This window comes from Haliotis cracherodii, unplaced genomic scaffold (genome assembly GCF_022045235.1).
Source record: "Haliotis cracherodii isolate W230 unplaced genomic scaffold, xgHalCrac1.p SCAF_4, whole genome shotgun sequence".
Lineage (NCBI taxonomy): Eukaryota > Metazoa > Mollusca > Gastropoda > Lepetellida > Haliotidae > Haliotis > Haliotis cracherodii.
In genome coordinates, this window is record NW_027266297.1 from 8551962 (window position 1) to 8576324 (window position 24363).

General features: G+C 42.6%; 1 protein-coding gene and 1 pseudogene across 1 annotated transcript; both read right to left on the reverse strand.

Annotated features, from left to right (window-relative positions):
- Positions 1-571: 571 nt before the first annotated feature.
- Positions 572-16915, reverse strand: LOC139480502 (cystine/glutamate transporter-like). The gene is made up of 13 exons (XM_071263594.1): positions 16892-16915; positions 16079-16140; positions 15260-15468; positions 13243-13467; positions 12352-12477; positions 10528-10627; positions 7725-7769; positions 7086-7209; positions 5608-5711; positions 5034-5130; positions 4143-4292; positions 2211-2388; positions 572-791 (listed from the first exon to the last, which is right to left on the reverse strand). The coding sequence occupies exons 3-13, from the start codon at positions 15456-15458 to the stop codon at positions 721-723; spliced, it is 1419 nt and encodes a 472-aa protein (XP_071119695.1). The 5' UTR covers positions 15459-15468; positions 16079-16140; positions 16892-16915; the 3' UTR covers positions 572-720.
- A 3280-nt stretch (positions 16916-20195) lies between these two features.
- Positions 20196-21341, reverse strand: LOC139478487 (uncharacterized; annotated as a pseudogene).
- Between the last annotated feature and the right edge of the window lie 3022 nt (positions 21342-24363).

A 24363-nucleotide genomic window follows, 5' to 3' on the forward strand; every position in this document is an offset into this window, starting at 1 on the left:
CTACATCCTAAGATCAGGTGAGAGGAGCCGATGTCATGGCAGTAACTACATCCTAAGATCAGGTGAGAGGAGCCGATGTCGTGGCAGTATCTACGTCCTAACATCCGGTAAGTAAGGTCGATGTCATGACAGTATCTACATCCTAAGATCAGGTGAGAGGAGCCGATGTCGTGGCAGTATCTACATCCTAAGATCAGGTGAGCGGAGCCGATGTCATGGCAGTAACTACATCCTAAGATCAGGTGAGAGGAGCCGATGTCATGGCAGTAACTACATCCTAAGATCAGGTGAGAGGAGCCGATGTCGTTGCAGTATCTACATCCTAAGATCGGGTGAGAGGAGCCGATGTCGTGGCAGTATCTACATCCTAAGATCAGGTGAGTAGGGCCGATGTCGAGGAGGTATCTACGTCCTAATATCCGGTAAGTAAGGCCGATGTCGTGGCAGTATCTACATCCTAAGATCAGGTGAGTAGGGCCGATGTCGAGGCAGTATCTACGTCCTAATATCCGGTAAGTAAGGCCGATGTCGTGGCAGTATCTACATCCTAAGATCAGGTGAGCAGGGCCGATGTCGAGGCAGTATCTTCATCCTAAGATCAGGTAAGTAAGGCCGATGTCGTGGCAGTATCGACGTCCTAAGATCAGGTGAGAGGAGCCGATGTCGTGTCAGTATCTACATCATAAGATCAGGTGATTTGTGACGATGTCGTGGCAGCATCTACATCAAGTTTTGTGGGGCTTCCGCCAGCTGACACAGAAGTAGACGGCGACAGATGGTAACCATCGTTGCTAAAAATAAATTACCGATTATTGATTGAACAATATTTAACACACAAGTGAATGTAGAGAATTACCCTGACGAAGCGAATGCCATCATTATTTTGACCATTTTGACGTTTAACATAGCGCCAAACTTGATGTTCAAATTACATCTGAAGTATTTGAACCATTGATCAAAACAAACACACTAACAAACTCTAGCTATAGGTACCAATTATCCATACATTTCCTATCTCTATGTCGTGCCAAGGGGACTTTTGGGACCAATTTTAAAATCTATATATTTTTCCTATGTAAACATATGAAATATTCAAAGCAAAATATACACCACAATCAAACTTTGATATTTAATCTGTAAAATATTCACTTTGTTATGGGCCAGAAACACTGACGTAATCTTCATGTTAATTAGGAGATAAGCTGACTGTGTTTTCTTGTAGAGATAGGTTACCCGTGCTAAACTGAACGCTGAGCATATTAAAAAACTATTGAAACAATACCGCACAAAATCAGCTACTTTGCAAGTCAACATGAAGTGTGCCCCCTAAAGATAAGGAAGCACACATAGCAAGGCTTCGTTCTACATCGCACGTCACTATTATAACGTCACGCCGGGACTGGGACGCATAACATATGACGTCAGAGCTAATCAAGAAAAACGCAAAATTTCAAGCTTTCCATTGTCCCCAAAGCTCGGATTTTTACTGTCTTAGTCGGTTTCTATCATGTTTACTGCTCAAATATATGCATACTTTAAATATTGTGGTAACTGCAACCCTGCATATAATGACCTATCAACGTATTCGACTTAATAAGCGCCCAGTCCGCTCTCAAAATTAGAAATAGGGGGCTCTTTTTAGAATATTATTGTCGTTAAAAAGATCGTAAATTTCGTGGTTTATGCTGACAGTCTAAAATGTTTATATACGACAGATATATTTTTCCAGAATTTAATTGCCCATAATTGATAGTGCATATAACACACGAGTGCGTATTATACACGAATATATAAGTCTTGTGTATATTGATCAATCGGAAAGCGTGCTAATTGGGATTGTTCACTAGCCAATATATTAGCAAATATAGACGTGGGCGTTTATAAGAGCAGCGCCCTTATTACGTCGAATACGGTATTATTATTTAAAAATGCTCAAATCGGATTGGTCAGTCCGAGGTGGTTATTCTGATTTGATATCTACATAATTGTTACTCAAGAGGAATCTTGTATATTAGAGTATATCAGTTGAGATATTGGCGTATATTTTTATATTTCACAGATTATTTGATAATGAGAAACTTATTTGTTAGTAAATTATGAAAATGTGTAGCCTGTATCTTTAGCCAGCTGTATCAGAAGCCACATATCATTAGCTGTGATGTGAAGCTGATGTATACGTATCTTTGGCTATGTGACCATGATGCGCTCACCGTTGAATGAGATGGAGGGGCCTTTCCGCCACCAGTCTGAGACAGAGATGAGATACGCAGGGACCGCCAGGAACACTATAGCCAGGGGCACGAGGAACTTGGCCGGCTGGTAGGCTATGGCGGTCACTGACAACGCCATGAAGAACACGACGAAGATGATTGGAAACACCAGGGGAACCTGAAACAGTCCTTGTGTGATAAAGTGGATGCAGTGGGTGCCGTGGATGCAGTGGATGCAGTGGGTGCAGTGGATTCAGTGGATGCAGTGGATGCAGTGGATGCAGTTGGTGAAGTGGATGCAGTGGGTGCAGTGGATGCAGTGGGTGCAGTGGATGCAGTGGATTCGGTGGATGCGATGGGTGCAGTGGATGCAGTGGGTGCAGTGGATGCAGTGGGTGAAGTGGATGCAGTGGGTGCAGTGGATGCAGTGGATTCGGTGGATGCGGTGGGTGCAGTGGATTCGGTGGATGCGATGGGTGCAGTGGATGCAGTGGGTGCAGTGGGTGCAGTGGACGAGGCATGTTTACAGAGAAGCTTCAGCGGATTCCGGGTGTATGGTTTAGACAGAAGCATATGTTTTGTTTGTTATATGCAGCATCTGACAACAATCTGACTGGCACTATTGACTCCCCTTTACCTTCAAATGTTAAGTTGATATGTGGGTTGACTGGTATCGAGATTCATCGGAAGGTATGTCCGATTAGAGTTATATGGACCTTATCGTTCCTCCACCACTGCATAAATATGTGCGTTATAATTTGTCTTACGGTTCATACACCTGTGCGTCATTACTCCTCTATCACTTTATACACCTGTGCGTCATTACTCCTCTATCAGTTTATACACCTGTGCGTCATAACGTCTCTATCACTTCATTCACCTGTGCGTCATTACTTCTCTATCGCTTTATACACCTGTGCGTCCTCACTTCTCTATCACTGTATATACCTGTGCGTCCTCACTCCTCTATCACTTCATACACCTGTGCGTCCTCACTTCTCTATCACTTCATACACCTGTGTGTCCTCACTTCTCTATCACTTCATACACCTGTGCGTCATAACTTCTCTATCACTTTATACACATGTGTGTCCTCACTCCTCTATAAATTTATACACCTGTGCGTCATCACTCTTCTATCACTTCATACACCTGTGTGTCATCACTCCTCTATCACTTCATACACCTGTGCGTCATCACTCCTCTATCACTTCATACACCTGTGTGTCATCACTCCTCTATCACTTCATACACCTGTGCGTCATCACTCCTCTATCACTTCATACACCTGTGCGTCATCACTCCTCTATCACTTTATACACCTGTGTGTCCTCACTTCTCTATCACTGTATACACCTGTGCGTCATAACGTCTCTATCACTTCATACACCTGTGTGTCATCACTTCTCTATCACTTCATACACCTGTGCGTCATCACTCCTCTATCACTTCATACACTTGTGTGTCCTCACTTCTCTATCACTGTATATACCTGTGTGTCCTCACTTCTCTATCACTTCATACACCTGTGCGTCATCACTTCTCTATCACTTCACACACCTGTGCGTCATCATTCGTTTATCACTTTATACACCTATGCGTCATAACTCCTTTAACACTTCATACACCTGTTCATCATCACTCTTCTATCACTTTATATACCTGTGCGTCATCACTTCTCCATCACTTCATACACCTGTGCGTTATCACTCCTCTAACACTTCAAAAACCTCTGAGCCATCATTTCTCTAAATGATGTACAACATCACGTTTCTAACAACATATGAACCTGTGCGCCATCACTCATCTATCACATCATCTACATGGACGTCATCACCATTCTAAAATCAACTCTTAATTCGTTGACAAACGGTTACAAGAATAGTTGAATATTTAATTTGCATTATCCTCTCCAGCATACAAATAACAGACCTTGTACACTTCATGAGTGTCTGGGAACTTTCTCCTCAGACGCAATATGCCAATTATAGCCACAGCTTCCGGCAGAGCCCGCACGAAGGAGTAGGTCCCGATGATGCTCTTCACATCCCCCAGAGATACAACGACCAGCGAGAAGGCGAACTTAAAAGGATAAAAAGTAAGGTGAACGTTAAAACATTTGGACACTTTGTCTGAAAACGTTGCTAAAATTTCATATCTCATACAGATCTGCGAGACTGAATATGGATCATTATTCAGTCTACAGTGATGTCACTGCCTGTAACAGAAACTGTGACATCATCGCCTGCAACAGAAACAGTGACATCATCGCCTGCAACAGAAACAGTGACACCATCGCCTGTAACAGAAACAGTGACATCATCGCCTGTAACAGAAACTGTGACATCATCGCCTGCAACAGAAACAGTGACATCATCGCCTGTAACAGAAACAGTGACATCATCGCCTGTAACAGAAACTGTGACATCATCGCCTATAACAGCAACGGTAACAACATCGCCAGTAACAGCAAATGTGACACCATCGCCTGTAACAACAACGATGACACCATCGCCTGTAACAGCAACTCTGAAATCACCGCCTGTAACACGATGAACCCATCATGCAACAGTTAGTGTAAGAGTATGTTTGGTCTTACAATGGAAAGAACCAAGAACTAGACTCAGGGGCTTGACACATATTTAGAAATTTATTTGGTTTTGGGGTGAGGTGGGTTGGGGTGAGATGAGTTGGGTTGGGGTTGGGGTGAGGTGGTTTGGGTTGGGTTTGGGTGAGGTGAGTTGGGGTTGGGTTGGGTGAGGTGGGTTGAGTTGGGGTGACGTTGGGTGAATTGAGGTGAGTTGGGGTGAGTTGCTTCCTTACCACCAGTAGCACTGTCGGCATCGGCGTCCTGCTTTCAGCATTCACCATTCCCAGAAATCGAGGGAAGACATTGTCTCTGCCGCCAACGAAGTTTAACCTTTTAACAAAGAACGTTAAATCTTTTCAAACGCGCAAATGCAGCCGCACACAAAAGTGTAAACAGTATTATTTTGCTATCTATCACCTGGTTCGACACTTTCTGCTAAACATATCACTACATTACCTTCCACTGTGCCAACTTAAGGCAACTATGTATTTGGTGCAGGAAACCACTAACACGGTCCTTTTAGTAATAATGTATACCCATGGAGTAAGATGAAGTGCAGACGTTGATATACTATCTTGAATGACAATATCATCATTGTATGATACCTTTGTAAACCTATTAACAAGCCAGCGTTAATAGTCATATGATGAAAGAAGAGTGTTGATTTAAAGAAACATTCCTGAAGGTTTATTCGTTGATATTACCGGAGTTGGCAGACGTACGTAAAACGAAATGGATATTGTCAAATAAAGCTGGTAAACATATGCATAGGAGGCATTGCTGATGTGGTCGACGACTATCACGCACCTGCTGGAGGTGAAAATGATGACGTTGGCGATGCCAGCAGCAGACATCCCGATGCAGGGCACCATCGCCCACTTGAGAGGGCCCAGCATTCGCTCACCAAACACCTAATTGCATTGATATATATGACGTTGGTTACGATTGTGAAAGGTCCTCACAATGATGCAATTGCTGTTTCTAGAAGTTATATAAGACGTCAGACGACGCGAGTTTGGTTAAGGCAGCATTATCAATCGCAATGATGAGTCTTTAGGAATTGCAGCGGTCGGTGTTTATTGTTTTATCACCTCATAAGAAAAAATCATTTAATGTAAGCAGTCGTCAGGAATTATTATTTAGAGTAATATGATAACAAAGGATGTCAACAGTTAATTGGCGCTTATAGGCGATTAGCTATGAAGTATATTCACCGAAACGTTGTTGTCCATTTCTAATCACCCATCAGCTCCAGTTAACTGTTGGCTTCCCTTGTTCAGATGTTACCTTTGTTATCTTATTACTTTTGTTGTTCTTACAGGTACATGTATATGGTCTGTGCTTCGTAGCATTTATTCACCTGATGACGGAGTAGTTATATACACCAAAACATTGTGTTCCTCATAATAAAGAAGTTGACATCCATAAATTCTCTTCATTATGTGTATGATTTCAAAATGCCAAGACCTGATAGTTAGGTAACCTATTTCACAAAAGTTGAAGAACATTTTACAAAATGTAAAATTGTAATTTCTTCCGACGTAAAATCTCTCATCAACGTAAATTCTGAAGAATATTGGTATGCAACATCAAACGCGTTTTTGATGATTGTGTTGACAGATCCGACTATCCGAAACTTTACAAGTGTGGATTACAATTAAAATTTTGAACATTCTTTTCCTTTTGCCCCCCAGTCTATTTCCTCAATTCATGATTAGTTGTTAAAAGGGAAATGCAGGCAGCCCGTTCACCACATTTCCTTTCCATTAATTCATTCTTTTGCACACCCGATCGACAATACTTTTATATATCAGACGGCATCTAGTGGACAGAACGTCTGCCCGGAGAGCGGACCGTCGATGGTTCGATCCCTTGGCCGTGTCATACCAAACGTTGTTCAAACAAAGTGCTACTGATCGACCCAGAGTCAATATAATGCGTCTGAATGGGGTATCCAATAGCGGCATGGTATCCCAGAAGACTAGCATTAAAACACCGGCGTAGGTCCGGACTAGTGAAAACAGCTACACACACTCACACGTGCATGCACGTCGCTTCATACGTGCAGTTATCTTGTACGCAACGTCAAACCCCATTTTACCCCGCCCAGTAATAAATCACTATTTTAGATTAAAAACATATTTTGAATCTGTTCATCTTTAAAACATAAAGAAGTCCACTTTACATGAGGTTTATCTCCTATGACAATCTCTAGCAATGTGACTGATATAAATGCGTTTCCATATCCACTTTGCAAGTAAACAACATGAAGAAAGACATTTTACAACTGCAACTGCAACTCCTGAGAGAATCTCTTGATTAGTCATGACTGCGTGGTAGGCGATGTTGGCCGTGATGTAGCAGACGGTGGGGATGGCGAGGCCTCCAAGAATAGCTATTGGCATCGTCCTTAAACACACAAAAGTCAATCCTGTTTGAGGGTAAATTTAAACATTTTTGTTAGAATTTGTTCTATTTTTGTTTTCAAAATACTTGAAACTTTCAAGATAAGTTTTTCAATTATTTCCCCGCACATTGACTTCATGAGGTGAAGAACTCCATACTGCTTGTTTCATCAAAAGGAATAAAACCTACATGAACGTTAAGGCAACATAAGGCGGTCGAAGCAGCTGTCAGTAGTAATTCATTCATTTTATATAGTTCAGTATATAATTGCAGGCTTCCTTTGTGTAGAAGTAAAGCCTTTAGTGACACAGCACATAGACGTTTAATACATTTTGGAGAATCCCATAAACATTATTATGGATCAAAGTCATGGGAACTTTCGGTTTCAAACCCACGACCAACGGATCCGGACATGACTAGAGGGCTTTCCAGATCCCTTGACCAATCTTGTCCCCGCGACCATTGAAGTGATGGGACCTCAGATAATGTTTGAGATCAGTTGAAGTCTCTGTACGTACCTTTGTGGTTGGATGATTTCCTCCACTGCGTTGTTGATGTGATCCCTGCAGCATGAAACAGACAGTTGGAGCATACAAAGTGAGCCCTGCAGACTGACACACATATAATGAGAACATACAAAGTGAGCCCTGCGGACTACCACACATATAATGAGAACATACAAAGTGAGCCCTGCAGACTGACACACATATAATGAGAACATACAAAGTGAGCCCTGCAGACTGACACACATATAATGAGAACATACAAAGTGAGCCCTGCAGACTGACACGCATATAATGAGAACATACAAAGTGAGACCTGCGGACTACCACACATATAATGAGAACATACAAAGTGAGCCCTGCAGACTGACACACATATAATGAGAACATACAAAGTGAGCCCTGCAGACTGACACACATATAATGAGAACATACAAAGTGAGCCCTGCAGACTGACACGCATATAATGAGAACATACAAAGTGAGCCTTGCAGACTGACACGCATATAATGAGAACATACAAAGTGAGCCCTGCAGACTGACACACATATAATGAGAACATACAAAGTGAGCCCTGCAGACTGACACACATATAATGAGAACATACAAAGTGAGCCCTGCAGACTGACACACATATAATGAGAACATACAAAGTGAGCCCTGCGGACTGACACACATATAATGAGAACATACAAAGTGAGCCCTGCAGACTGACACACATATAATGAGAACATACAAAGTGAGCCCTGCAGACTGACACGCATATAATGAGAACATACAAAGTGAGACCTGCGGACTACCACACATATAATGAGAACATACAAAGTGAGCCCTGCAGACTGACACACATATAATGAGAACATACAAAGTGAGCCCTGCAGACTGACACACATATAATGAGAACATACAAAGTGAGCCCTGCAGACTGACACGCATATAATGAGAACATACAAAGTGAGCCTTGCAGACTGACACGCATATAATGAGAACATACAAAGTGAGCCCTGCAGACTGACACACATATAATGAGAACATACAAAGTGAGCCCTGCAGACTGACACACATATAATGAGAACATACAAAGTGAGCCCTGCAGACTGACACACATATAATGAGAACATACAAAGTGAGCCCTGCGGACTGACACACATATAATGAGAACATACAAAGTGAGCCCTGCAGACTGACACGCATATAATGAGAACATACAAAGTGAGACCTGCAGACTGACACGCATATAATGAGAACATACAATGTGATCCGATGACCAATTGCTATGACCAATGCAGGATGTCACAGTTAGCACAAACTTGACCCCTGCAGAATGACACAGCGCATACTTAACTCCTGCATGATGGCACACAGACAGTTAGCACATAAATGGCCCTGACAGGATGACACAGTTAGCACAAACATGACCCCTGCAGAATAACACAGCGCATACATAACTCCTGCATGATGGCACACAGGCAGTTGGCACATAAATGGCCCTTGCAGGATGACAAACACACATGAAGCACATACATGACGCCTGCATGGCGACACACAGACAGGTAGCGCATGCATGACCCCTGCAGGATGCCATACACAAAGTTAGCACATACATAACCTATGCATGACGAGAAAAACAGACAGTAAGCCGATACAATGTAACCCTTGCAGGATGACACATAGACAGTGGGAACATACAATGTGATCACTGCGGGATGGCACACAGACAGTGAGAACATTCAATGTGATCCCTGCAGGATGACACAGACAGTTAGCATATACATTACCCCTGCAGGATGACACAGACAGTTAACACATACATTACCCTGCAGGATGACACAGACAGTTAACACATACATTACCCCTGCAGGATGACACAGGCAGTTAGCATATACATTACACCTGCAGGATGACACAGACAGTTAACACATACATTACCCCTGCAGGATGACACAGGCAGTTAGCACATACATTACACCTGCAGGATGGCACACAGACAGTGAGAACATTCAATGTGATCCCTGCAGGATGACACAGACAGTTAGCATATACATTACCCCTGCAGGATGACACAGACAGTTAGCATATACATTACACCTGCAGGATGACACAGACAGTTAACACATACATTACCCCTGCAGGATGACACAGGCAGTTAGCACATACATTACCCCTGCAGGATGACACAGACAGTTAACACATACATTACCCCTGCAGGATGACACAGACAGTTAGCACATACATTACCCCTGCAGGATGACACAGACAGTTAGCACATACATTACCCCTGCAGGATGACACAGACAGTTAACACATACATTACCCCTGCAGGATGACACAGGCAGTTAGCACATACATTACCCCTGCAGGATGACACAGACAGTTAACACATACATTACCCCTGCAGGATGACACAGACAGTTAGCACATACATTACCCCTGCAGGATGACACAGACAGTTAGCACATACATTACCCCTGCAGGATGACACAGGCAGTTAGCACATACATTACACCTGCAGGATGACACAGACAGTTAACACATACATTACACCTGCAGGATGACACAGGCAGTTAGCACATACATTACACCTGCAGGATGACACAGACAGTTAACACATACATTACACCTGCAGAATTACACACAGTAAGCATATACATTACACCTGCAGAATTACACACAGTTAGCATACACATTACACCTGCAGAATAACACACAGTTGGCATATACAATACTCCTGCAGAATGACACACACACAGTGAGACCACACAATGTGATCCCTGCATGATGACAGACATATCGGCATACAAGGCGGAATCAAACTTACCATCCTACATAGGCATACAACCCTGCATACAAGGCCATGGTAAAGTCACCAGGGTTGAGGTTGCTGATCACGAACGGGTCTCTAAAGTTTTCATTGTGACCTATAAAATTGATTTTACATGTAAGTTTTCAAAAATATGAAATAAGAGAAGTATACAAGAATTTGATATCACGTAATGACAATTTTACAGCCACTGAAATGTTAAGGAGATTTATAATGTTGCTCTTTCATATTTCCCCCTCAAATTATTAAGTTGCACCGCCCACTTATCATTGTCAGATTTGAGGATACTACGCCACCTGCTATAATGACGATAAGGGAGGTGACCTTGCAGACAGTAGACCTACCTTGTATTAGGTGATACACACCAGCTGCTATAGTGACGATAAGGGAGGTGACCTTGCAGACAGTGGACCTACCTTGTTTCAGGTGATACACACCAGCTGCTACAGTGACGATGAGGGAGGTGACCTTGCAGACAGTGGACCAACCTTGTATCAGGTGATACACACCAGCTGCTATAATAACGAGGTGATCTTGCAGACAGTGGACCTACCTTGTATCAGGTGATACACACCAGCTGCTATAATAACGATGAGGGAGGTGACCTTGCAGACAGTGGACCTAACTTGTATCGGGTGATACACACCAGCTGCTATAATAACGAGGTGATCTTGCAGACAGTGGACCTACCTTGTATCAGGTGATACACACCAGCTGCTATAATAACGATGAAGGAGGTGACCTTGCAGACAGTGGACCTACCTTGTATCAGGTGATACACACCAGTTGCTATAATAACGATGAGGGAGGTGATCTTGCAGACAGTGGACCTACCTTGTATCAGGTGACACAAACCAGCTGCTATAATAACGGTGAGGGAGGTGATCTTGCAGACAGTGGACCTACCTTGTATTAGGTGATACATACCAGCTGCTATAATAACGATGAGGGAGGTGATCTTGCAGACAGTGGACCTAACTTGTATTAGGTTACACACACCAGCTGCTATAATGACGATAAGGGAGGTGACCTTGCAGACAGTGGACCTACCTTGTATCAGGTGACACACACCAGCTGCTATAATGACGATAAGGGAGGTGACCTTGCAGACAGTGGACCTACCTTGTATCAGGTGACACAAACCAGCTGCTATAATAACGGTGAGGGAGGTGATCTTGCAGACAGTGGACCTACCTTGTATTAGGTGATAAATACCAGCTGCTATAATAACGATGAGGGAGGTGATCTTGCAGACAGTGGACCTAACTTGTATTAGGTGATACATACCAGCTGCTATAGTGACGATAAGGGAGGTGATCTTGCAGACAGTGGACCTACCTTGTATTAGGTGATACACACCAGCTGCTATAATGACGATGAGGGAGGTGACCTTGCAGACAGTGGACCTAACTTGTATTAGGTGATACATACCAGCTGCTATAATAACGAGGTGATCTTGCAGACAGTGGACCTACCTTGTATTAGGTGATACACACCAGCTGCTATAATGACGATAAGGGAGGTGACCTTGGAGACAGTGGACCTACCTTGTATCAGGTGATACACACCAGCTGCTATAATAACGAGGTGATCTTGCAGACAGTGGGCCTACCTTGTATCAGGTGATACACACCAGCTGCTATAATAACGAGGTGATCTTGCAGACAGTGGACCTACCTTGTATCAGGTGATACACACCAGCTGCTATAATAACGATGAGGGAGGTGACCTTGCAGACAGTGGACCTACCTTGTATCAGGTGATACACACCAGCTGCTATAGTGACGATGAGGGAGGTGATCTTGCAGACAGTGGACCTACCTTGTATCAGGTGATACACACCAGCTGCTATAATAACGATGAGGGCGCTGACCTTACAGACAGCAGACACTGTCTGTATTCCGGCACCAACGCGGACGCTATAACAGTTACAGGCAACGATGAACGCTGTGAAACCAAATGGAGTAGAACGTTTATGACATAGGTATAACTCAACAAACATCTTATTTAACATTATACTTTACGTATGCCGCGATCTGCCCGATGTAATGCCCGATATGTTTTTTTTTAAATTTACCTACTTCTCGAGCTGTCTGATGTATTTCTCGCCAGACAATACCAAGAAAATATTTTACCTTATCCCACGAGCTGCCCCATGTAATTCACGACAATATACCGCGGACATATTTACATAATACTCGAGTTGCCTGATGTAACGTCAGCCATCTTATACCAAGAACATATTATACCGTTGTTTCGATCTCGGATTCCAATCTTCGGTCATCGGATTCTGGCACAACAAAGGGATACAACTCTCTTGATTTATTGTTTGTGATGATTCACCCTCTGAGATTGCATCATCCAGAATGTTACAGCTATCAATAGTTGAAACGATTCATATGACATTTAATGCATATTTATCAAATGGGTAGTTCGTGCATATTTGTGGGTGAACTAGAGTGCTGTAACATGACGTCTTTGATGAAATGGTCTAGATTTCCTTGAGCATTAAAAACATTTAAAGTTTTAAGAAGACATACAATTTTATTTCAACAGACTTCTACATTCCAAACCTCATTTTCTGTACTTGTATGGCGTACGGGTGTTATCAAAATTTATAACGAAAATTAGTGGCGGTGGTCAAATTTAGGGAAACAAATTAAGCACTCTTAGTCTTTAAAGTTGCATGTTAGTTTGACATGTAACACAGACCTAGTATAGCCGTGGCCAGAAGAACTTTGGCTGATTTTGGAGCCAAGCCGGGACACTCCAGGTAGAAAGGCCTCATGATGTATTCGGCAGTGACCAGGCTTCCCAATACGGCCGCTAGGGGGCGCACGACAAACAGCTGTGCCCACAACACCGTAAATCCGGCCATATCTCCAAAAGCTGCTCTTACGTAAGTGTAACTTCCGCCAGATTTCTTAATACGGGTACCTGAAACAGCAGACACAAAAACACACAATTGGAAGGATGTGTGTTGCAATATCCACCACCCCTGACAGACTAACTATAGTCATACGAAACAGTCAGGTGTTCTTTAACTTCTTTTGAGTAATATACATTACTAGAGCCACTAAAAAAATCCCCACAATAACTACCTTTCCAAACTGGAGAGCATGAAATTACAATAAGTCAATGTTGTGTTCCATATAACAAAAGACGTCCATGGACGACATGTCCTGGATTCAGCGACAAATCCCCTATCCCCCACCACCTGCCGTGTTCAGTACTTCGAGGTGGGGGCACGGGTGGCCCAGTCGTGTGAGGCGCTGCAATTTGCTGTGCAGAGTTGCGTCCATTTGACAAGCCAGAAGCATATCTGATTATGGGTTCGAATCCCGATACGCCCCGATTATGTTTCTAGGACCTTCAGCACCATACCCGAGCTCTTCGGGCATTCCTCCAAAATCAAACTGACACGACGTGATATTACTAGAATACTGTTGAAAGCAGCGTTAAACCCAACTCACTCTGGAGATAGATCAAGTCTGTTTTCAATAAAGAGGTTTCAAACTTAGATTGGACACTTGTAAATTTCTTAATCTAAGGTTTTGAATTTGTAAAATGTTTAGGTATTGAATCGAAGTTCGAAATTTCTATACTGAAAGCATACTAGGTTATTCCATTCAGCCATAAAACAATGGCAAAACAAACTCTGTTGTTATAGTTAACGTGATTAGTGATGTGGCATTGGTTGATCCTAATATTTTCTGTAGGATGAAAGCTTGAATGCAGGAATCTGTGAAGATCCGTTTTAATTGAATTTATGTTCCCTTTATGTAACCAAATGGTAATTTTCACCATGATAATTGAACCACTTCAATGAGACAAAATAAATTCATGTAGGGATATGTTCTACAGGGGCGGTGGAGGAGCTTAGTGGTTCAAGTGTTCGCTCGTCACGTCGAAGACCGGGGTTCGATTCCCCACATGGGAACAATGTGTGAAACCCATTTCTGTGATATTGCTGGAATATTGCGTAAAACCATACTCACTCACTCACTCACTATGTCCTAAAGATGGGACGCCATAATCACGATGTCATAGGATGTGTTCTTTTAGGGCACTTACCTATCTCATGAGGAGTTCGGCATTGAACTATCGCCTATCCAGCTCTTTCGTTAACTATCGCCTATCTATTTCGTCACTTAACTATCACAGTTCGTCACCAAACTATTTTCCTTACCTCGCTAGGCACTAAACTCATTCCTACCTAATTCGGCACTAAACTACCATCTACCTAATTCGGAACTAAACTACCACCTACCTAATTCGGCACTAAACTCCGATCTACCTAATGCGACACTAAACTACCATCTACCTAATTCGGCACAAAACTCCCACCTACCTAATTCGGCACTAGACTACCACCTACCTAATTCGGCACTAGACTACCACCTACCTAGTTCGGCTCTGAACTACCACCTACCCAATGCGGCACTAAACTACCACCTACCTAATTCGGCACTAAACTACCACCTACCTAATTCGGCACTAAACTACCACCTACCTAATTCGGCACAAAACTCCCACCTACCTAATTCGGCACTAGACTACCACCTACCTAATTCGGCACTGAACTACCATCTACCTTATTCGGCACTAGACTACCACCTACCTAATTCGGCACTAATCTACCACCTACCTAATTCGGCACTAGACTACCACTTACCTAATTCGGCACTAGACTACCGCCTACCTAATTCGGCACTAAACTACCACCTACCTAATTCGGCGTAGGACAAAGCTCCACAGTAGCTGATGAATCCACAGAACACCCACACACAGAGGGAGAGCCCAACAGACGCCCCAGCACCAGACAGCACCGAACTTGGGCTGACGAAGATGCCGCCTCCAATGATGCCGCCGGTGACGTAGCTAATGGCGCTGATGATGCCGAGCTGCCGCTTGAGTCCTACTGTCATGTTGCTGATGCTGCAAAAGTAAATGATCAGTGAGAGTGGGTGAGTTTGACGTGATTTGTATTAGTACTTAAGTCGGGGAGAACAAAGGCCTACTGGGACAAAGGTTTCCAGTAATATTTGACTTGCACCATATATTCGGGTTTTAATTCAGGTGAATAGTAGCATTGCCTTTGCGTGTGTTTTTGACGGAGTCCACCCGTGGTGTAGTATACGCTCTCCTTTCAACTGGTGTCATCGCTATTTGATAGTGATTCATAAACACATGCTCCTGATATTGTCGGAATCGTACAATCTACTTCGCTTTTATTTACACATTTTTGACCCCCGTAATACTTGATTCCAACCCGATGCGTTGGACATATAACTTGAAGATGCCGTTTAAAGGCAGCATGCTGGTTTCTCTGGTTGATATCCTACAGTTTACTCACCTGCTATATCGGCATGGATGAGATCAAATGCTTCGTTGCTTTTCCTAATTGGTAAAGTAACAGCCGTCATTCATAAAATTGAGAGAGAATTGACTGTTTCAAATAACGTTGACGCTGCGTATGACGAGTTTGTTAGTTTTATGCATCATGAGTCAGTAAGGAGAAACCCGAATGCTAAATCTAAATACAAACCTTACTGGTGTGATGAGCTTCAGGAGAAATGGGACGATCCGCGCACGGCAGAGCGTCTTGGGCTGTGGGATAAGTCCATGGTTAACGGTAGGAAGCTAAAAGAGATTTGCGTGACGAAACGGAAATTCTTTGATAGACTTTTGAGAAAACATAAACGCATCTACCAACTTCGTGAACAGCAGCGGCTGCTCGATAGATTTAAAGGAGAGGATTCCCGATCCTTTTGGAAGGCTATAGGTAAGATAGGCATGAATAACGATAGGCATTCCAGCGTTCCCTGGGAGTTGTTAAAAGACGGCAAGTTGTGTACTGACACAAGTGTTGTTCTTGACAAATGGCAATCCGATTACAGTTCTCTTTTTGTAGAGGAGGGCTTGTCACAATTTGACCAGCACCACTTTGAAAATGTCATCGACGATGTAAACAACGGTTACGGGAGACACAATCCCTTGTATGACACTACTGACCTAGATTCACCGATAACGTGTCAAGAGATTGAAGCCGCAGTCACACGTGCTAAACGTGGCAAGTCGGTCGGTCCCGACTCGATACCCGCTGAATCTCTTAAGAAAAAACACTGTATTTACATTCTTTTTAAATTGATTTCTTATTGTTTTAATAACAATGTCTGTCCAACTATTTGGCGATCAAGCGTTATAAATCCGATTAAGAAACCAAATATGGATCACCGTGACCCACTTCGATATAGGGGAATCTCATTGCTATCAGTACCGTGTACGATATACGCCGATATTCTGAACTGTCGACTTAGTCACTGGTTAGAAGAAAATCTAAAAGTTAAACGAGACTTACCTGTAATTTGAAGGTTGACTGTGGTTCTATCAGCTAATCTTAAGTAATGGAGGGATTACATGAAATTGCAATGCGCATGCGCGAGTCAGACTTTAAAGTACGAGTGTGTATCAGAAATATTACTTATACCCAGAAAAAAGGGTGGGAATCCATGGGAGGGCATGTAATCCCTCCATTACTTAAGATTAGCTGATAGAACCACAGTCAACCTTCAACTTACAGGTAAGTCTCGTTTAACTTTTAGATTCTATCAGCTAATCACGTAATGTTCGAGATTCCATGATATTTTAAAGACCGATTTACACTCGACTCTTGTGAGCTGGGAATACACCATAAGTGGAAACCTTTATTCCAAATATGAAATAAGAATGGCAATGTTCAAAAGAGTTTAATTGTTAAATGTATTGTTCTCAAATACAATGGTAGTGAAGGTAGCTACCCTTGACAATATTACCATTATAAGTCGCACATAAGCGTTATGTACACTGACTTAAAAGTACAATGAATTGACTGACAAGTCCTGACAGCTTTTCCAACCCAGCAATATTTACTTAATCACACTGCCCAAAACTGCTGATTCAAACAGACCTCTGTCCCCTACAATAGGCTTGTGAAAGAATGTGTCAAATGTTCTCTCTGGCGACCAATCAGCCTTTTCCAAAATGTTTGAAATGGGTACAGATGCACACCTCGCTGCAGAGGCAGCACGAATACTATGGGCTTTAAATACCTGAATGTCCACACCAGACTTATAGAGTCCGAGTTTTGTCCATCTTGCCAGTGTGTCTCTTGACACTGCATTGTGAGGCCTAATGTAAGTTATAAATAGTTGTGTAACCGATCCTCTGATGCTCTCAGTTCTGCTGAGGTAACACTTCAAAGTGTTCAGTGGACAAAGTGACTCGTCATGAGAATAGGCCCTGACTTCAACTGGTTTAGGTAATCTACCTGGTCTAGACTGCTTGACTAATTTGTCACATGAAATGTAAACAAAATATCATCCTGACTCCTTGTCATAAGGTGTAAGCTTCTGAACAAAACGCAAAACATCTGTCATACTCCACATCTCTGTATAACGTGGTTTTGGTGGCACCCTTCAGAAACCGACACACTACAGGGTGTGATCCACTAGGTCTATTGTCCAAATCAATAAATGTTGATAATGCACATCGTGCTGTGTGTATAGAACTGTAACCAATAAACACATAAAAAAGTCCGACACCTGTCCTAGATGTGGTCTAGTAAAATCAATCTCCCTTTCACAACAAAAGAGTCTCCATTTCCGGATATATGTAGCGTACTGCTTCCTGGTGCCGGAACGCCACGAACTGATGATGACACTGGTTGCATCTGAAGAAATGCCTCTGTCTGCGCATATTTGCCGGAGAGTAGGAAAGCTTCCAGATTCAGTCTCTTTCCTAGCGGGTGAACCTTCCCGTCCAGTGACGTAACCACAGTCTTCCCTTTGGACAACTGGGTTGACCATAGTGGGTTGACCATGACTGGGTTGACCAAAGTAGAGCAATAACAAGAGCATCTGCTTTATCTGACTGTATTTTCTGCAAGCACTTAGACAATAAACAAAAAGGTGGGAAGCAATAAGTTAGCTCTTTTGACCATGACAAACTGAAAGCATCTACATCTTCGGCCATAGGCTCTGGCCGCCAACTGACAAAACGTGGAAGCTTCGTGTTTCAACGTGAAGCAAACATATCTATGGCTGGATTCAGATCAAAGTGTTCAAGGATTTTCTGAAACACAGTCATGTCCAAAGACCACTCAGTTCGCTCAGAAAAATTTCTTGATGCTCTGTCAGCTTCAACATTTGTCAGTCCCGGCCACATGAGCCACTGTCAACCACACACTATGTTCTATACACCAGAACCAAATTTCCCTTGCAAGATCATTACAAACTTTAGATTTTGAACCTCCCATAGCTTTTAAGTAAGCCACTGCTGTAGTATTATCACATAAAATGTGGACATGTTTTCCTTGAAATGACTCAGTCAGGGAGAAAGCTTGAAGGGCTAGATAGACAACTTTCATTTCTAAGGCATTGATATGGAGCTGCTTCTCCTGGAGTGACCAACGCCCTCCTATAGACTTCTTGTTATTACAAGCCCCCCATCCTAATAGACTAGTATCAGTACTAATTTTTATATCTGGCTCGGAGGAAGTTGTAATGTGTTTCTCAGCACCCGTGGCACTGTCCTTCCACCATTTTATTTCCTGCTTAGCATCCTCTGATAATACCATCATTGCATCAAAGTCACCATAATTATCTTGAAGTGCCTCTGTTTTTTCCCTATCTAGTTGTCTGTAGTGCAGTGGTCCGAAAATGACAGCGTGGAATGTGCTTACAATTAGACCTAGCAACTGAGCCACTGTCCTTACAGAACATTGTCGCTGAGTCAAAACTAAATTACATTTAGTTTGGATAGCCTGAGCTTTGTCATCTGGTAAAGCCAGTGTCATTTTCTCTGAGTCAATGTGGAAACCAAGAAATATTATTCTAGTAGATGGTTCTAAAACAGATTTCCCAAAATTAACTGTAAAGCCAAGTGAACTGAAGGCTCTTGACATTTCACATACTGAAACTGAACAGTTTTCTTTTTCTGTTGCTTGAGTGAAAGAATCGTCAATATATCCGAGGCACTGATAACCTTGACACCTGAAATAGGAATAGACTGGTTTCAGTATCTTAGTGAATACACGAGGGTCACCAGCTAAGCCTTTCGGCATACATGTAAATTGGTGGAGACCGTTTCCCCATCTAAATCTGAGATACTTTCTGTGTGCAACAGGGACATTTACTGAATAGTAGCATTTGTCAAATCTATGGATGCCATGTAGACATTTGGAGTGATCATGTCCAACACATTCTGCAAGCTTTCCATTTTAAAGTGGCGATATTGAACATATTCATTGAGCTGTTTCAAATTTAATATTCTGTATTTTCCACTACTCTTCTTTCTAATAAAAATATTTGAAACAAACCGATCAGCAGTCTCCTCTGCTGGTTCAATAACATTTTGTTTGAGTAAGATTTGAATTTCTTCACTAATGATAGCACTTTCCTGTAGATTAAATCTAATTTGATGAGGTTCAAACAATTGCTTTGGATTTTCAATAAAGTCAATTCTGAGACCCTCTATGACATTCAATATAAAAGGATCCTTTGTTAGTTTCTCCCACTCATGTAAACATGAAGATAATCGACCAGCCATAAAATCAACATTTGAGCAGTCAGACATAGCAAGGTACTCACCTACCTGCCTATCATTTGTTGTTTGTGTACAGCCATCTATTGCTTGGCCAACTTCCTCCCTGCTCTTTTTTCGGAGAACTTGTTCAAGCGGCCTCTGCCGTTCCCTTAAAAAGGCGTACCATGGAAATATCTGCCTCTGCCACGGACTCTGGCCCATCTGTTACCACCATATGGATAGGGTTGATAACCATGCCAACCACGGCCTCTTCCATGTCCATAGCTAGTAGCCCTGTGACCAAGTCGAGTTGACATAACAATGTCTTTCAAGTGTTTGGCCACATCCTCCCCGAATAGGTAATCTGAACTTGTCGGAGCACTTGGGGTACACAGTGCACGATAATGATCATTCAACTGTGGTTCTATCAGTTCCTTCCTTCTGAGGTTTAATTCTCTATGGACATACGTCGACATCGTACATGTAAGTGAGTCACTCAACTTGGAAACAATATCTCTTAACAAAGTGGCTGGCACCTCTTGCTTGTGAGCAATTAAACACTATGGTCGACTTTATAATTCCACTGGACACGATGCATTTTTACGTCCATTGAAAGTGTGTCAGATTGCAGGGAATCCCATGTTAGCTTGTTAATTTCCGGCGTGTTCAAATCCGAACAGTTAGCTGGCTTTTTCAGATCTTTTAGTTTCTGTGCGATGACCGCATCATCACACTTGGTAGTTAATACCTGATGAACCAATTCAGCCAGTTTGGTGTCAATTGGGTCCCCATCAGTCGTTATTGGCAGAGTTTCTCTGATGAGGTTTACAACTTCTAAACCGGAAGGATCGGCACTGATTTCGTTATGCGCGTGCATGACTTCTTCACCACTTAATAGTTCTTTTTGCAGTATGTGCCTTACTTGGCGGAATATAATCATCATCATCATACTCATAAATAACATTCTGCTCATCATCGTAAGTGTAATCTTGTGTAAGGGTGTCAATTCTGCCTTCAAAATCAGACATTCTCTTTTCCATGTGTTCGTTCATCTTGCGAAATTCGTCAAGCAAAGTCCCAGAAACATCGGGCGCATGAGGATGAGAGGAAGTATGATCTGCTTGAGAAGTGGCAGAAGCCGTCGATCTTGACAGTTTAGGGGATTTAGTGGCTTTTTGTTTCCCTTTAGAGGATTTAGACACACCCGCGTCGACGGGACGGGGACTTTTCAACACGTCCTCAGCCATTGTTTTGACTTGTGGAAAGTTTTGAGCGTAATTTTACGCTTAGATCTACTTAGATCTAGTAGCAAGTTAATAATAATTTACTCTGTCAGATACTATGACCACACAGTGTAATTATACACTGTTTGATAGCAAATGAGTTGAAAATTGTCAGAACTCTAAAAAGCGTCTGCACTGCAAATTGCAATCTCATGGAATCTCGAACATTACGTGATTAGCTGATAGAATGATGTATTAGCTGATGAGCAAAACGGTTTTCGTACAAAACGCGGAACTCAAGAGCACATATATAGTCTTTACTCGATTATCAATAACAGGAAGCTTACCAAACAATCGACATATGTGTGTTTCATTGACATGAAAAAGGCATTTGACAAAGTCAATCGGGACTGTCTCTGGTATAAACTTATACAATTGGGAATCCAGGGAAAGTTCCTTGAGGTAGTCCAGGCAATGTACGGTAGGACTTGGTCACGTGTTCATATCAATGGCTACATAACGGACACATTTCCTGTTTCGGCTGGGCAGGCAGGGCTGTGGTTTATCGCCTACACTTTTTTCCGTTTATATCAATGGCTTTGCGAGCGAAATGAATAGTCTAAACGCAGGTATTCATATTATGGGCAGATGTTGAGTATGCTCCTCTACGCGGACGACATTGCACGTATTGCTCTGATACTAAAGCCCTACAACGAATGTTAGACTGTGAGACAAACTGGTTATTAAGGTGGCGACTCCTCGTGAATACGAAAAAAACTAAAATTGTCCATAACCGTCCAGTATCAGCCATTAGATCATATTTCGCCTTCTCCATTAATGGTGACGTTATCGACTATTGTCATGCTTAGAAGTATCTTGGGATATGGCTGCATGAAAATCTCGATCTTAACTTTACAGCAAGAGAAATAGCCAATTACGCTAATAGAGCGCTCAGTATTTTAATCTGCAAATTTAAGGCCGCCGGTGGAATGGCATATGACGTTTTTAACACCCTTTACAACAACTTAGTTCAACCAATCCTCACTTACGGTGCAGCAATATGGGGAAGTAGGGAGTTTTCTTGTGTTAACGCAGTGCAAAATACAGCTTGTCGTTTCTTTCTCGCCATTGGCTGGAAAACACCAAATCCAGCCGTCTGGGGTGAAATGGGTTGGACTTCACCATCCACCAAAAATAAAATTGAAACTATAAGGTTTTGGCAATCTATAGGTGACAACAGATTAGTTTCTGCCATTCGCAGATGGTCACGTAACTTCTGCAAATCTTTAAGTAACAGAATTCTCTGTATGCTCACAGGATTTCATTTTCTTTTTACCGATGTAAGTAATATTAGTGATTTTGAATTTTTGTGCGTAAAAGATTGGCTCATTGCCTTAGATCATCGTGATTGGTTAGCTGGATTGTGGGACGATAGAAATAACATAAACGGCAACAAACTGAGGACATACTGCCTATTCAAACACGTACTCAGCACAGAAACATACGTTACTAAAATTTTGAATAGATCACAACATTCTGTGTGAAGTAAATTACGATGTGGAACCTTACCTTTAGAAGTAGAGACCGGACGGTACTCGTGTCCTGTTACTCCCCTTGCGAACCGTATTTGCAAATTATGTAACAATCGCGCAGTCGAGGATGAGGTTAATTTTCTCGTAGATTGCCCCTTCCACTCCGATTTGCGGCATGATCATTTTAACACAATATATATGACTGACCCGACGCACTTCCTATGATGCTTAATGCAAGATATAAATAGACTGAGGGAAACCCTACAGGTGTGAAAAATGTCTAAAGATAGACAGAAGGTTGAAGGGGAAGATCTGGTGAGAGATACACAGAGACTGAAAAATAAGGGTGTTGAGTTGTTTAAAGAGTTATATACTGATATTCAACTGTAGACAAGACAAACATTGAACATATAGATGATTATGATGATGATGTATGAATAATGATATAACTAGGAAGAATATGATAAAGGTACCCTGCTACATGCACCCCCCTTTTGGGAAATGGTGCCCTAACCATACACAGCTGAAAACAGACGACCAGCCAAGGAAAGGAGAAGGATAATGAAAGCTTGCAGAAAATTGAACCTGAGAAGCAATAAAATGTGCTCAAACATATATACAATGGACTAAATAGAGAACTATACCCAAACCATGTTCTGTTTCACCACCCATTGACCGTCAGTCATCCACTTTGGTTTCTGGCGTGACCTGCCAGGACTTGTAACCACTGGTGGGGTGACCAAAAATAAATCTGGACCAACAGAAGTGGAAGGGCTGGAAGGCACTGAGGAAGTCGAAATTCCTCCAGGCAACTCAAGTGACGGCAACATCAGAGATGGCGTTGTCGAAGAGGGAACACCAGGTAATTGAGCTGGTGGTGACCTTGGAAACAAAGGAGTTTCAACTGGCTGCCCCAATGGAGAACCCCAGGCACTGGAGATAAAGGAATCAAGGTCGGTTGTAGAAATCTCCAAAGTGGTGTTAGAGGTATCACCAGGTACAGCGGATTCTCGTAGAGAAGGCGGAGGGTTCCGAGGTTTAGGAATGGGACGGCCATCTGAACCAATGGGAAGCAGTAAATTGTGGTGAAGTAAATGATGCTCCTGTTGCCTTCCTTACAGACTTTAAACACGGGAACATTAGAATTCGGCTGTGATTCCACCGCATAGAAATTTTCCTCCCATCGGTCGGCAAGCTTCTGTTTCCCACGGATGTTGACATTGCGGACCAACACGACGTCACCTACCTTAACAGTAGCACCACAGGCCTTCAGATTATAAGTCTTCCTCTGTTTGGCCCGGGCCTTGTCCATGTTTTGAGAAGTGAGCTCATACGCAGTTGTCAACTTGCGCTTCAAATCAGCAGCAAACTGCGTAGATGCCGATGAAGTGTTGGCGAGAGACGTGGCAAAGGCAACATCATCAGGCAGTCTAGGATGTCTGTCGAACATGAGAAAATAGGGCGTGAACCCAGAAGACTCGTGCAAGGTACACTTATAGGCATGGACCACATGA